The sequence below is a fragment of the Lemur catta genome, chromosome 6 (assembly GCF_020740605.2).
Source record: "Lemur catta isolate mLemCat1 chromosome 6, mLemCat1.pri, whole genome shotgun sequence".
NCBI lineage: Eukaryota > Metazoa > Chordata > Mammalia > Primates > Lemuridae > Lemur > Lemur catta.
The window spans coordinates 46,786,386-46,801,119 of NC_059133.1; the positions used below are offsets into that span (position 1 = coordinate 46,786,386).

At 37.6% G+C, this 14,734-nt stretch overlaps 1 protein-coding gene across 5 annotated transcripts in view; it reads right to left on the reverse strand.

The window, feature by feature from the left end:
* Positions 1–14,734, reverse strand: part of MSRB3 (methionine sulfoxide reductase B3) — a 226,249-nt gene that overhangs the window by 94,189 nt on the left and 117,326 nt on the right. For 4 of the 5 annotated variants that reach the window (XM_045553428.1, XM_045553427.1, XM_045553432.1 and 1 more), the window contains one exon: positions 4,896–4,993. In XM_045553428.1, the coding sequence (XP_045409384.1) occupies positions 4,896–4,993 (98 nt within the window). Of the gene's footprint in view, positions 1–2,899; positions 3,096–4,895; positions 4,994–14,734 lie in introns of those variants that run through there. The other variant, XM_045553431.1, reaches the window with a different exon arrangement.

Consider the following 14,734-nt stretch of genomic DNA (forward strand, 5'->3'; position numbering starts at 1 on the left):
TGCAGAGAACCAAGGGAAAGGACCCCCCTTAAAATAGGTGGTTGAGCATCAAATTTAACATAATTCCTTAAAATCTGACTGCAATTCTCAATGTGTGCATAAGAAACACAAACAGTGTATTCAACACAGTTACATATTTCTGCACTGATGTATTTCCCACTGTCCTAGAGGGGTTTCTCCTAGCTATTCCTAGGATGTTGGCCTTTAGTATTGTCGTTTTCTCTTAAGTATTTAATCTACGATATGAAGCACCGTCAAAGCAGGGCTTTTAAACTTGGGCACATGGGGCAGGATGGGAAAGAGAAAACAGTTCTAAGAAGAAAAGCAATTTACTTCGCCCGATAGTATTTTGTTTTCTCTCACTGTTATTGAAGACACTTGTGTAAGTCGGGGCTTTTTTCCTCGGTGCCTGTGATATTAATCTTTTGCCAAGGAAATGATTGTAAAGTCACCAGTTTAGCATTATGATTTTACTGAAAGATCAAGAAAAAGAAAGATGGGCTGTGAGTCTGAAACCCTATTGTAACACATGGGTATCTTTAATCATCAGCAATATATGAGTTGTCATCTGCAGAAGCTTAATAAGGTTTGGAGTTTTACCAAAAACTGCTTTACTTTTGAAAAATACTTCGTATTGGTGCATATTTACCTTTCTGTTGATTTGCCTGACTTAGAACAAATTAATGATCTAAAGTAAATTTAAAGGACTCTACCATAGACTCAAGCAGTAATAGCAGCAGTCATAAATAGACTCCAACTTGGGTAAACTCACAGATCTGATGGTTTCCTTAAAGCTTATTACAAAAAGTTAAGTGATTTATTAGTTTCCCATTTGCTCCAGATGTAGAATTTTGATCTCAAGAAGGAAGAATTCCCAAGTATTTCCAGGAAGAACTTACTTCGCTGAACTACAGCTTAAACCATGCGAATCTTACCTCTTTGCACTGAATTTAAACTCCTGACAAAGCGTTGCTTAACAGGCTGGGGTTGGAGGATTAGGGAGAAGCTGTCAAACAATTATTCACAGTAGTCAGTGAAACTGGAATACAGGCAATGTATTTTATTACTAGCTGAAAAATATAAATTAAATAAAACTAAGGAAAATCCTTTACAACTGAAAATTATTAGGAAGTGGCTACAGCCTGGGGGAAGACACACACGCCCACCAGAGCAGGCAAATTTAAGATAAAGATCCTCATTGAGAGAGATAACTGGAATGTAATTCTTCAATTCAGTAGGTGGAATAGCAAAAGAAAACAAATACAATTGCAACAAAAATCAGAATACAACAGTGTAACCTGTTACCTCCATAGATGGCAATCACAGTGAAGGTAGAGAAGAATTTCTCCCACTCCTACTTGTTTTCTGTGCTGTTAACTCAAAGATCAGGCTGTGTACTAGGTTTCTTACACCACAATTCTTTCAGAAGGACCTGAGTGCAAAACTTCCAGAAAAAGTGGTGCTAGAACTAAACCAATCTCAACTCTCTCAATGATATTTTACTAAACACATTATTACCTAAGAAGTCACTGGACACATGGAAAAACTACATACAATGTACTGTGAAATGGTGGTGAGTTATTGGCTTCCAATGTGTCTACAGTTCCTACCTAAATCTGAGGACTAATTCATTGCATGCATGGTGTTGTCCCCATGATAATTTAAAAAAAACAAAAAAGGATCCTAAGTACTAAAGCAAGAATTAGGGACCAATAGACCAATAAAATATTGCCATATTGCTAGGCAAACAGGTTGAGTGTATTGGCATCATCCATGGAAGGTCAGTTTATTTGTAAAAGTTGGCAGTAAAAGAGTCTTCATACTTCACTAGTCCATCTTTACCACAAGGAAAGAAGTACTCCACATAACATATCCAACTGAGAATGTCTATGACATACTAAAAGCATCTAATAGATTCTTCAGAACACAAACCACATTGATGCAATTCAGTCCAGAGAAAAAGCAAGCTATATGAATTCAAAATACAACAAGAATTTTAGAAAGAAGAAAAGCAAAACCAGAGAAGTTTCCCATTCTGTCTCACCATCAAAAAGGAAAAAAAAAAAAAAAAAAAAAAAAAACCTAAAAAAAATGGGAGAAATTGTGAGGAGAATAAACTACATATACTGAAAACTTTAAAGTGAAAAAAAAAAAAAGGTAAAATGATAATGAAAAATTGCACTGAGAATGAGAAACTAGAAAGTAAAACACAGTAGTTGCTCTAGTATGGGGACCAGTACATCAGTTATTTTTTTTCAAGTAAAGATAAAAATGATGCATGAGAAAAGCAAAAGAAAAAACTGAAAAGAATTGTAGAACAAAAGGAAAATAAACATGCATGGAATACAAGACAAAGAAATAGAAATGAACGATACTCAGCCCACTTTATTTCAGTGAGTTGTTATACTTGGGTGGCAGACATCACCCCGCTCTGTCCACACGGGGAAAAGCCCAGCACACGTACCATTCTTCAGTGCTGGGACCTCATTATCTCCTACATGGAACTTACCATGCAAAGCAGGTATTTTTATATGTGCCTTAGTGGAACAAATTTCTCCCCCTCTTCTCTTTAAATTTAAGACTTTTATTTAAGAAATGATCAAACACTTTCTAAATATGGGAAGTGAAGATTGCAGAAAAAGAAGGCAAAAAGGAACAGGTCAGTGTAAGTTCTTCACCCAACTGTTAGCAAAGGACCCAAAGAACAGCCACAGTCACACAGTCACGCAGGGCTTTAACCAGTGGGCTAAGAGCTATGCTTGCTTTAGTTCGACTGCCTTTATGAATGGTGCTTAATTTTGGCATTGTTTGTAGGTTTCTTTTCCTTTTGGTCACCGTGGGCGTCTTCATAGTGGTCTTTGCTTGACTGCTACTGATGTCGCTGTGGCTGGCGCAGAGAAAGGAGGAAGCGTATTCCAACAATGAATTATAAGAATTAGTCACAGAGAAATCAGAGAATAAGGCCTTAAGGAAAGTTATTATCTTATGCCTCATTTTTTCTGTGACTTTCTAATTTAGTTTTCATAGGACTCAATGTTTAGAAATGGGCTCTAAGTGAAAAGCAGAGTAGTAGTCATATAGTAGCCTTTAGGCAGCTTTTAAAAAAAAGAAAAGAAACAGCTATTAGCATTGAAAAGATGTTTACTAAGTACTAGGTACATACGTTACAAATTACTGTGTACCATCCTACTTACAGTTTACCTTCTTGTCAAATATTTTAGATCCTTGAGTAGAAAATATCTTTCTGTGACAGTTTTAAAATCATCAGTTAAAATGCAATTGAATTCAAAACTGAATTGCATTAAACCAACTGCTGGGGGATCATGGGATTTGTTTTACTTTAATAACTCTTTCCAGTCTGTCTGTCTGTCTGTCGATCTGTCTATTCATCTGGGCACCATAAAGAGCTCTGGAGTGACAGTGCCCAAATTCAAGTCTCAGGTCTGCCACTTAAAGCCACATAAATTTACCCAAGTTTAATTACTCTCTTTGTGCCTCAGTTTCCTCATCTGTAAAATAAGGAGAATAACAATACCCACCTCATAGGGTAATTGTGACCATTAAACCAGAAGAGCTTTCTAAAATGCTGCTTCTCAGGCTGTGCCCAGTCCAATCAAATTAGAATCTCAGGGTGAAACCTGAGAAACCTTAGAAAATTCCACTATCATGCTCAGAGACTGATTTTTGTGAAACAAGGGGGAACTGAAAATGTGATTTAGATAAAACAGGAAGTCTAATTTTCAAAGGAGATAGTAGTCCTCATCCTTGGAAGACAGTGAACTTGCCAGCCTTATTTTTTAAAAAGTATGAGAAAAATTTATCAGATGGTTAGGGTCAAACCAATCTCCCTCCCTACTTGGTAGTAAATATGCCACCTACTCCCTAACAGTCTTTTGCCTGATGAAGGGGGTTAAAGAAAAACAGATAAAGGGCAGGTGAAGAATGCAGCAGGTGGCCCATGTGGCCATCACTTTGCTACTACAGCTGCCTGACTGTGTCCTTTTCCTCTGATACGTCCAACAGATCTGCCAACAAAATACTCTGTGGCATCAATGAGTTTCAGTGCCACAATACTCAGACTTTACATTTCACTTATTTATAGCAGATGGGAAGAACAGGACTACTTTCTATAGCATATGTACTTATTCTGTGTATAAGGAGGTTCTAACTATGTCTCTGGGTTTAAGCATACAATCCCACAAGTTCATCTCTTGATTGGGGATGACAGATTTCCCTCAACACAGGCTCATTTTCTCCTTTAGAGCCAGCATTAATTTGGTTAGGGTGGAACTGAAAGGACTCATTAGAAAATCCTTGGAAATGAGCATAAGTCTAAGTATTGAGAGAAGCAGAGACAGAATTACCTTATCTCATATTCCCACTCTGCCCTCATACAGCCTACCACTGAACTTCCATTTCCTACAGCCTCTCTCCAACCATCCTCCTCACATGCACCAGGAAAAGCCATTTCTGGAGTCTTCACTGACTATGTTTGGATCACTGCCATTAGAGCCATTACGACTGAACAGTGGATGCACACAACAACTGCAAAGAGAAGGGGATTATCAAAACATCAGGTTATGTAATGCCTTGTAATGAAATCTTCTTTTGCCCCCAGAATAGCCCACTCCCTACTATATTGAGTCACCTGAAGATGACTTTTTCCTATCACTGATTTTGATAGTATTGAAGCCAATGACTGCCATTTCTCTAGACTGGCTAAACTCCTGAAGACAGATATCATTCGGACTTTATATAGATTTCATTGTGCTTGTCTGACCTTCTTGTGTGTGACCAGTCACTTCGCCTCAGTTGCTATATTTAGCACAACCAGGAGTCTTGGAAGTGTTCGCAATGTGAGCAGCATGTTGGGTTTTCAGATGGGGTTAACTGACCTGAGAGCAGCTTGTTTCCACCCTGTGCATCCCGTGGGAAAAGTCATCTGTGAATGTGATTGCCTCAGAATCGATCACATCATAGAATGAAGGCCAACCTGGGGCAGAGCAGGCACAAAAATCAAAACAGAGAGAAGAGATACATAGCCTTGGTTAGAATACAATTTTAAAGAAATACTAAGCAAATAATGGAAATTCTTAGTATATGCTCAACTTTTCAACCTGAAAAAGTCAAAAGCTGAAAAACAATATATTTTGGAAGAGTACAATTATCTTTTAAGAATAACCCTTTCCTCACATTTCAGATTACAGTTGCATTTGGGGTTCTGTGTTTCATGAGACATTCTTAGACCTGCCAGTGGTTTTCTAGAGCATTCCCAAACTTAGAAAGCTCTCTCTCACCACTCTTTCTCTTGTCTTCAGAGTCACTGGGCATGGCCCTGCAGCACCATGAATTTTCCATTGTGACATTTTTCAAAACACAATCAAGTGGTCTGGCTGTTAACTTTTCAACTATTCCATGTCTACTTAGAAAGCATGCCTTTTCAGTACTTAGTCTGGGTGGTTAAAAATGAATAACCCCAAATATCCTGTTGTCTCTATCTTAATCTAATATCCTGGGACAGGGGATCTGGAAAGCTTACTGTCTCTCCATTTCTATGGTCAAGAGGCTTGCTCTCTTCACAGGAGAGATTCATAGAGCACCATTGCTCAGGCATCTCTAGGTAGCACCTTCTCTTAAATAGCATCTTGTTCCACTTTTCATTTATTCTAATGATTTTTAAAATATATGCACACTTTAAGAAACTCAATGGTAAGTGGACCATAATATTGTACAAATGTTTTGAGTGTACAATCAGGTTTTATGTTCAGTACTTATACGCATGTTTTTACATTTCCCAAAAATGTGTCTGGAGTTACTGAACTGAAGCCTACATCCCCAAAATGATGAAAGAGGTGTGATGTTGCTGAATTGCTGGTGCAACTTTTTTTTCTTTTCACAAGCCAACTTTATTCCTACTGAAAGGAGGAAGCCGTTTAAAAACATGGTGGTTTGTGTTAATATACATTTTGAAAGAAAACAGAATGCAAACTTCAACAATATGACTTCCAGTTTCAAACAAAACAAATTAGCTCAGGCCAAGTTTTTATAAGGAACTCCCCCAACCTCCCTCATCCTCCACTATGCAAGAATATTGCTTTCATAATCAGTGATAGGTTTAATACCAGGAGTTTAAACACTTTCTACTTCCTTGATTTGAGCTCAAGATTGTTACAAATCACCAGGAAAACCATAACGTTCCAGACTATAACATTTCATAAATATCAATTATGCTGAGTAGCATTTTTCAGAAAACTCATCTCTCCCTATTTTCTAAATCCTAAAGAGAACCTGAATATATTCTAGGGTGTAATATTCGGTTTACAATAATTACTCGACACATTTAGGTGTTCTTTGTTCAATGACAGAAGTTCCAATTGATAGTGAAGACAGGTTTAATGGTGATATTTGAGGACATTGAAAAATAAAGTCATTTATCTGTGAAAAGAAAGGAAACATTCTGTATTTTCCTTTTTAATCTTCCATGGCATAACTCATTTGATTGTAGTTTAAGGCAACTAATGTTATTGGGGGGACACACTTGATTCAGTAGTAAACAGGTAAAGAGACTTAGGAGTTTTGTTCTTATTGTTGTTTTAAATGTACCATAAAGCTACCTTACCCCAGCACACACACAGTTTCCTATTTCTAGAATTCAAAGTAGGTATAGAGAAATATATATACACATATATTTTTCCTCTGTGCTACACTGCATCTTATATTTACTTATCCTGTTATAGTTGTCACACCAGATTTATAATTTATTTTCATGCCTTCCTCCCTTACTATGTGCTAAGCACCTTGAAGGAAGAGTCTAAACTCATTGAGCTGAGCATTCTCACTGCCTACTATCGTGTTCAGCACAAAGGCACAACTCAAATGTTTATTAAATTGATTTCCAGTTAGCCTTAAATAAGCAAGTGGGATGAGTAATTACAGTACACCACAGAGTCCCGCAAGAAAGAGAAAGAATATAACCATACTCCTTTTTTCACAGACTAGATTAAGAAATATCAGTGCTAATTTCTCACTGCAGTATCCGACCTGGCTCAATCATTGCAATTAAGCCTCTCTATGTAGGTGGAGAAGTAGCCTTATTATGTATTTAGGATGGTAGAAACATGAAGTTCATCTAGGTCACTCATTTTACAAGGTTTTGAAGGGGTGGAGGGGGACAGCAGAAGGATAAGTTACTTGCAGGGTTACACAGGCTGTACATAGCAGAGCTAAAGCTAGAAGCTGGGGATTTTGACTTTAGTCTAAGACCCTCTTCTTATGTTCCACTTTCTTCCTCAAAAAAAGGCTGAGAGACCTTTCATTCGAATACTCTGCAGGATGGAGGCTAGGTTTTTAGAAATAAGCTTACTCTCCTGTCTGAATTAGTGGATAGTTTTCACTTTTGCACTTGGGGCCTCTGGGTGGAAACAGATAATTAATGTGTCCTAAACAACACTGATTCTTTCACCTTGTAATGACCAAACTGTTCAAAGAGAAAGTTCAAAAGTGTTGATATAAATGATGTAATAATCTAGTTTGAGACATAATTTTTTATTCATTTATCTAAAACAACCACAAAAGCTTAGAAATTTACCCTTAAGTAGTAACATTGAAAAAACTGTCAATTATATTTGGAGTTTCTTAATTCTAACTCTTTCCTAATAATTGTGAATCATTGCCTACCAAAGATTTTAAAAGAGAAGAACTGCTTTCAAACAAGCTGTTAAACCATACCTCTATACATTTTGTCTACTTAAATGAAATACTTACAGAATTTCCCAGAAGACTATATTTAGGAATAGAGGAGAGTATGGTGGGGTGAAACAGAGTAGCGGTTCTCAAAAGAGTTCAATGTTTCTGGGAAATTGCTGACAGTTGAATAGTGTATTTGTTGTTTACCATGGCATTATTTAAACATCAGAAGAGACATTTGAAAAAAATAAAAATAAAAGTCAATAAAAACATTTCAAAACTACCCAAAATTCACAGTGTCCCTGTGCATTGTAGAAGAAATGCCGTTTTCAAAATGTAATACTCAATCTGTCAACCGAAATACTGATTAGTGGAGATCAACAAGAGAAACCATGTTGAAGACTTATAGCCCTGTGTGATAGAATACATTTCAAAAGGGAATCATGGCTAACTTCAACGATAAAGTTAACAAAGAAGAATGCTGGGTTGCTCTGCTAGGTCTCTGAAAACCTGAAGCTCTATAGAAAGAGAATCTATCAGAAAGGTAAGTCCTTAATGACAATCAAACTAAGAAGGACCTTCACCCAAGAATAAACTGTCTTATGGCAGAGAAGCCACAGTGATGACAGCACTTTGAAAGCAGAATTCCCTCATCATGTGAAAGTATTTAAAGGAGGAACTCTTCACTGCTGTAAAAATCCTCAAAGGAAACCCTGCCCCCACTCCTAATAATAAGGAAAGTGCTTCAAAGGGTGATAGGCAAAGACTGAAGCAATCTGCGTCTTGTTGAGAAAATTATCTTGAGCAAAAGGGTGGGGGGGAGGGGAGTGTGTTTATGTCAGTTTTGACATTAAAGAAAGATCATCCATCCTCCTTTCTCTAGGATTTTCCTTTTGGTCTTCTCATCTAACAAAACATTATTTGTTTTGGATGCATTCCGTGCACTTTTTAAAAGAAAAGTCATGTGAAAACCTGTATAAACAGAGTCAGCTCACCCCACCCCCAACACATCCCTTTGTTTCCATTTGATGGGATTGGATTGGGCCTATTATCATTTCATTTCAAAGAATATAAACTGTGCTTTTTAGATTTTAGCCCATTATTACCAAGAATATCTTATTTTCAATAAATACGCTCACCCCTCAAAGAATTCCCATCTGCAGATAGAAAATAAATATAGCTACTACAACTGGAGCAGAAAAGTTGGAATATGGCAGTTCTGCTTCAATTTTATCCAACCATCAGGCCACATTAACCTGCAGATATAACTTAATCCTTCTCACATAATGTGCAGCAAATTCAGGATATGCTCATTTACATCTATAATATAAGAACAAGGGATCCAGATTAGTAGGAGTAGCTCCTTGGTGCTTGTTACCATTTACACTAGAATGGATTTTTTTTATATTGCAGTAAAAAGAATTATTCCCTCCCAACCCACAATGTAGCTTATAAAAGCTGCTCTGAGTCTACTTGAACCCATAATTGAACAGTGACATGGCTCTCCACAAGTAGTGTTCTGTTGACAAATTTTAAATGTTTCACTCCAGCTGCCTCCTGAGAAAAACTTTCTCAGCTCTCTGTCCCAGCCTCTTCCTCCTTCTTTTCAAAAATCAGTGAAACAGGCTGTTAAAAATAGCAACAGATTATAAACAAGTTGAAGCCAATTCTATCTGTACCATGTCTAGAAAATGTGGCCCTCATTCTCCTATTCTTATTAATTCAACAAGGACTGCTATATGGTTTCAACTTCCCCTAATCCTCCCCAACCCCCAAATAAACATTAAATTAGCCACTAACCCATCAGTAGAACACAGTAGGAACTATTCATGAACAAGAATTTATTGAATTAAAAGATAATTACAAATATTTTGTTACTTTCAAGTGTAAAATAAGTTTGAGCACAATGAATCCAAGTTGGGCTTGGTGATGATTTAATAAGGACAATATATATTTTAGCACAGTTTTGGTGAGACAAGCTGGAGATCCAGATCATTATTTTTGTGCATGTACCAGTTCTCATAGCTCTACAATTCTAGGGCAATGTTGCAAAATGTGAAGCTTTTTGTTTCTCTGCTGCTAAAATCTGTTAACCTCACAGATCACAATTTACCATATTAGCTACCTCAAGGTAAATAATAAAACTCTCTAAGAAGAACCTCTGATAACAAGAATTGTTTGAAGCTTAGAGCCCCGATTCCTTGCCAAATTATTCACTTGAACTGACACTTGAAGTATAACTTTTATCTCATTTTAAAAAGGATGATTCTCTATTCCTCCTCAAAGACCCATTTGGTTGCAATATAGTGTTACAAAAGTTTAAGTAGTAATCAACCAAATACATACATGTAGTAGAAAATCAGTGCAAGATGGCTCATAATGAAATATTCTCTTTCAATTCCTCCCTGCCCACAGGTAACCATAATTCATAGGTTTTCTGTTTAATTCTAAAAAATATATGCTTATGCTGCTGCTATCTCTCCATTGTTTCATTTTAAACCTGCACTGTCTAATACAGTAGTTACCAGACACATGTCACCTGGAACAGCAGTCCCCAACCTTTTTGGCACCAGGGACTGGTTTCACGGAAGACAATTTTTCCATGGGATGGGGAGTTGGTGGAGGTTGGGGGGGCTCAGATGGTGATGTGAGCAGGAGGGGAGTGGCTGTAAATACAGATGAAGCTTCACTCACCCCCTGCTGTGCACCCCCCCAAGTTTCATGGAAGACAATTTTTCCATGAAGTTGGAGGGGGAGAGCTCTGTGGCCCCATCCCTAAAAGGCTGTGTATCAGTACCGGTCCACAGCCCAGGGGTTGGGGACTGAGAACATTTCCACCATAATTTCCACAGATACATAACATTTCCACCACCGGACAGTGCTGTTTTTAGTTACCTTGCTTTTTCATCTTGTTGTCAAGTAACCCAGTATAGTTCTCAATGGGGTGGCACTACTGCCAGGGGCATTCTGGATGATGTGATAATTGGGGGCCACCTGAAGGCTTTTAAGCAGCCTAGTAACATGATCAGACTTGTGTTTTAGGAAGATGGTTCTGCAGGCTGGAGGGAGTAAAGATAAGAGGGAGCATGAAAACAGGTACATCAGATGGAAGACTGTATACTGGAACAGAACTGATAAAGCTCTAAATGAAGACATTGCAATGGAATTGGAGAGCCACGGAGAGATTATAGTATGATTAAGAGAGCAGAATTCACTGATTCTAGTGACTGTGGGGCAGTGAAGGAGGACAGGATCGAATTGTTACGAGGTTCACAGCTTGTGTTACTAGCTGGATCATATCAGAAATATATTTTGCAGGGGAAATACTAAAATCAGTTTCTCATGGAACTATCTAGGAGGCAGAGGGATATGTGGGCTCAGTAATAAGACCTAAGCTAAAGACGCAGATGCAAAAGTCATCAGATCATAAAAGACACTAAGGTCATGTATAAGGATATGTAGGAGGCAAATATAATAGGAAAGGAGAACCAGACAAGTATTTAAAAGTTAAGCAAACAGGCCGGGCACGGTGGCTCACGCCTATAATCCTAGCACTCTGGGAGGCCGAGGCGGGAGGATCGCTAGAGCCCAGGAGATCGAGACCAGCCTGAGCAAGAGCGAGACCCCCGTCTCTACTAAAAATAGAAAGAAATTATCTGGCCAACTAAAATATATATAGAAAAAATTAGCCGGGCATGGTGGCACATGCCTGTAGTCCCAGCTACTCAGGAGGCTGAGGCAGTGGATCGCTTAAGCCCAGGAGTTTGAGGTTGCTGTGAGCTAGGCTGACGCCACGGCACTCACTCTAGCCTGGGCGACAAAGTGAGACTCTGTCTCAAAAAAAAAAAAAGTTAAGCAAAGAAATAAGAGTCAGCAGAGGAAAATAAAGGAGATAATTTCAAGAAATAGGAGGACAAGGGAAGCAGGTCACAGTCTGATAAAGAGAGAAAACAGCTTAAGTTTGTAGGGCAGACAGCAGTGACATAATCTACAGAAAGGACAAGTTATTATAAATAAGATCTGAGAGGACACTGCTGAATTCAACAACTAGTGTTAGGCAGAAGAGCATAGAAAAGTGGAGAGTGTTAGGGTGGAAAGGCTAGAAGCTGCTCAGGGTACGGGTGGAGAAAGATATCTCACACAGAGATTAAGATATATAAAAGTAAAATTTATTTTATCCTTTAGAAGGACAGAGAGAATGAGAGAGAGAGAGAGAGAGAGAAGGTAGGAGAGGAGAGCAGAGAGACTACGTGGCATCCCAAAGAGAAAGGATTGCCAGCAGAGAGGCCAAGTAGCTTGCAGCTTTTATGGGGACAAAGAGAAAAACAGTAACTGTTGTGGAGTAATTCGCAGGCAGTCGCAAGATGTCAAGTTGTCTGTCTTTCTTGTTTCTACCGTTCCTGGAGACTTGGTTATCTCTGAGACGTAGTCAGGCCTATCACAGGGGATGTGATTTTTGCCTCTGAGATATGGTTTGTGGGCAGGAAACAAAGGCTTGGAGTTTACCACCAGCTGTCTGGTCTATACCCTTAAGGCTACAGAAACAAATTCTACAGGCTTCAAGCTGGTGAATGTAAAAACAAGGATTTACATTTCTTTTCTTTTGGCTCTTTTCTGAAGTTTGTGAAAACAGTGCCAGCAGGTTGCCTGCTAGTTTGGGAGAGAGATAGCAAAGAATAGGGAGAGTTCAAAATTGGTTTTTAGTTGTCATTAAAAAATTGGGAGATTTAAGGCCACCCTAACAGAGAGAGTGAACAAAGACTACTATTTTATTATACAAGGCCTGGCAGGGAAGGAAGGTAAAATAGGCTGATGGTCACAGGGAGAACACAATGAGGTTTATGTTAAGATATTTGGAATCAGGGCATCCTTACCACTCATGCCACCTTTCTGTGTTTTCTAAAGAATTTAAAATGTTACAATACTACTTTTCTAATGGAATTTCTGCAATAAAATCAGTGATATAAAAATATTTAGACATGTTATAAAATCTTAAGCAGTACTCAAATGCTCCTGAGGATACTGAACAGAAGCTACATTTGAAGGAAGACTAAAAGAATCTTCTTTTTAGTTTATTTTTAAGTTGTTTTTTGTTGTCTCTAATATCCTGTGGTCTACCAAACTGAGATTCATGGTTGTAATACTTTAAATGACCACTGTAATCTGTTTTACTTTTTGACACAAAGTAGGTGCTCAATAAATATGGTTGAAGAAATGATTCCACAGCATTAATTCTAGGTCAGGTTCCCATGTCAAACACGTTCACAGCACCCAGTACTTTCTCTTCAAACCATGTAGCATGGTTTGAAATTGCTTATTTTATAGGGATAATTTTTGATTAATGTTTGCTTCTTTCACTAAGTACCATGAGACCATGATTGCTTTGTTTACTACTATATCCTCAACACCAAGCTCATGGAAATATTGCTTGAATTAATTAATAAAGAAAATATTTCATTTTTCATTATTTAACAATATTGGACTTAATTAAAAGACAATAACTTCCCACTTACAGTAGTCAAAATGATAGAAACAGAAAGTCAAATGGTGGTTACCAGGGGCTGGTGGGAAGGTGGAATGGGGCATTACTGTTTAATGGATATAGACTTTCAGTTTTACAAGATGAAGTTATGAAGTTTAATGGTGGTGATGGTTGCCCAACAATGCGAATGTATTTCATACCACTTAATTGTACACTTAAAAATGGTTAAGATGGTCTATTTTATATTATGTATATTTTACCACAATAAAAAAAAAATTAGAAAAAAAAAAAGATGACAGTGTCTACAAGGCAGGAGAGAACTCTGACCAGGAACCAAATCAGTCAGCTTCTTGATCTTGGACTTCCCAGCCTCTAGAATTATGAGAAATAAATTCATTTTAAGAAAAAAAAAAAAAGATAATCACTTCGTCTGGATATGACTATCACTGAGCCAGCTGAAGAAATTTTTTAAAAACCAGGCAAAGAATTTCTATGATTTTGCTTTAGGCAACTTTTTACAATTTTCAAATTTAATGTGCTTATTTTTTTTGGCCTATCAAAAGTAGTGCATTTCTTCAAAAATGATTACTAATAATTTCAGATGTACAAACCATATAGCCCATCACCCATGATCATTTCAGGCATTTGAGTCTATTTAAGGACAATATGACTAAGACTGTCAAGAACACTGAGGTGTCCTTTGGGCAGTGTGAACATCTGGTATCTATTCTCTTTGGAGATTAATAATGTAGCTGTACTGCAGCAGGCTTTACTAATTCCTTTGAGCCCTGCACAGCATTTTTAAATGGTTCCAAACACACAGGATCTTTAATTGGTATAGATTTCATCCACAGTTTTCTTGCAATCTCAAACTATCTCAGAAACTCCTAAGCAGGAGTTGACAGGGGCAAGCTTCCCTATTTCCCTTTGTGGAGGCAGCTATTAATAATATTTTTTCAGGTTCAATAAAATTACTGAACTCAAACCATTTCAACCAAAAAACTGGAAAGGAGACTCTATTTTCCCTGGCCTGAACGCTGCCTCTTGCTACTTTAAATCACAGCTAATGTTTTAAAAAATATATCGTACACATAAGTCAGTTGTAGACCTTTAGCATCAAAGGATCTGACCAACATCGCATGTAACAGCCTGACCTTTAGCCATAATTTCTAGGTGCCATTAAAAAATGTCTCAAAATGGTTTTAAATTTAGGGTTGACCTAGTAACCTTCATCCAAAAACATTCAACTTTAGATGATTATTTTATTTTGCTTCCAAAAGCTCTTCAGTCCAGTGAGGCATCCATTAGGAAGCTCCACAAGGAGTTTGAAGTTTGCTTAGAATTTATTAGCTCCATCAGACAGGAAGATGGTGATTTGGGTTACCTGCTAAGAAAAGATTATTTACTATGTTTAACTGACCTTAAGAATACCAGGAGAAATATAGGATGGGGAAATCAAAGAAATACAGATTCTATTCTCAGCAACATGTAATTCAGACTAAAAATGATTCCATGCAACTGCAGTCCTGAATTAGTTCTATGCACCATAAAGCATTACTTGGGATT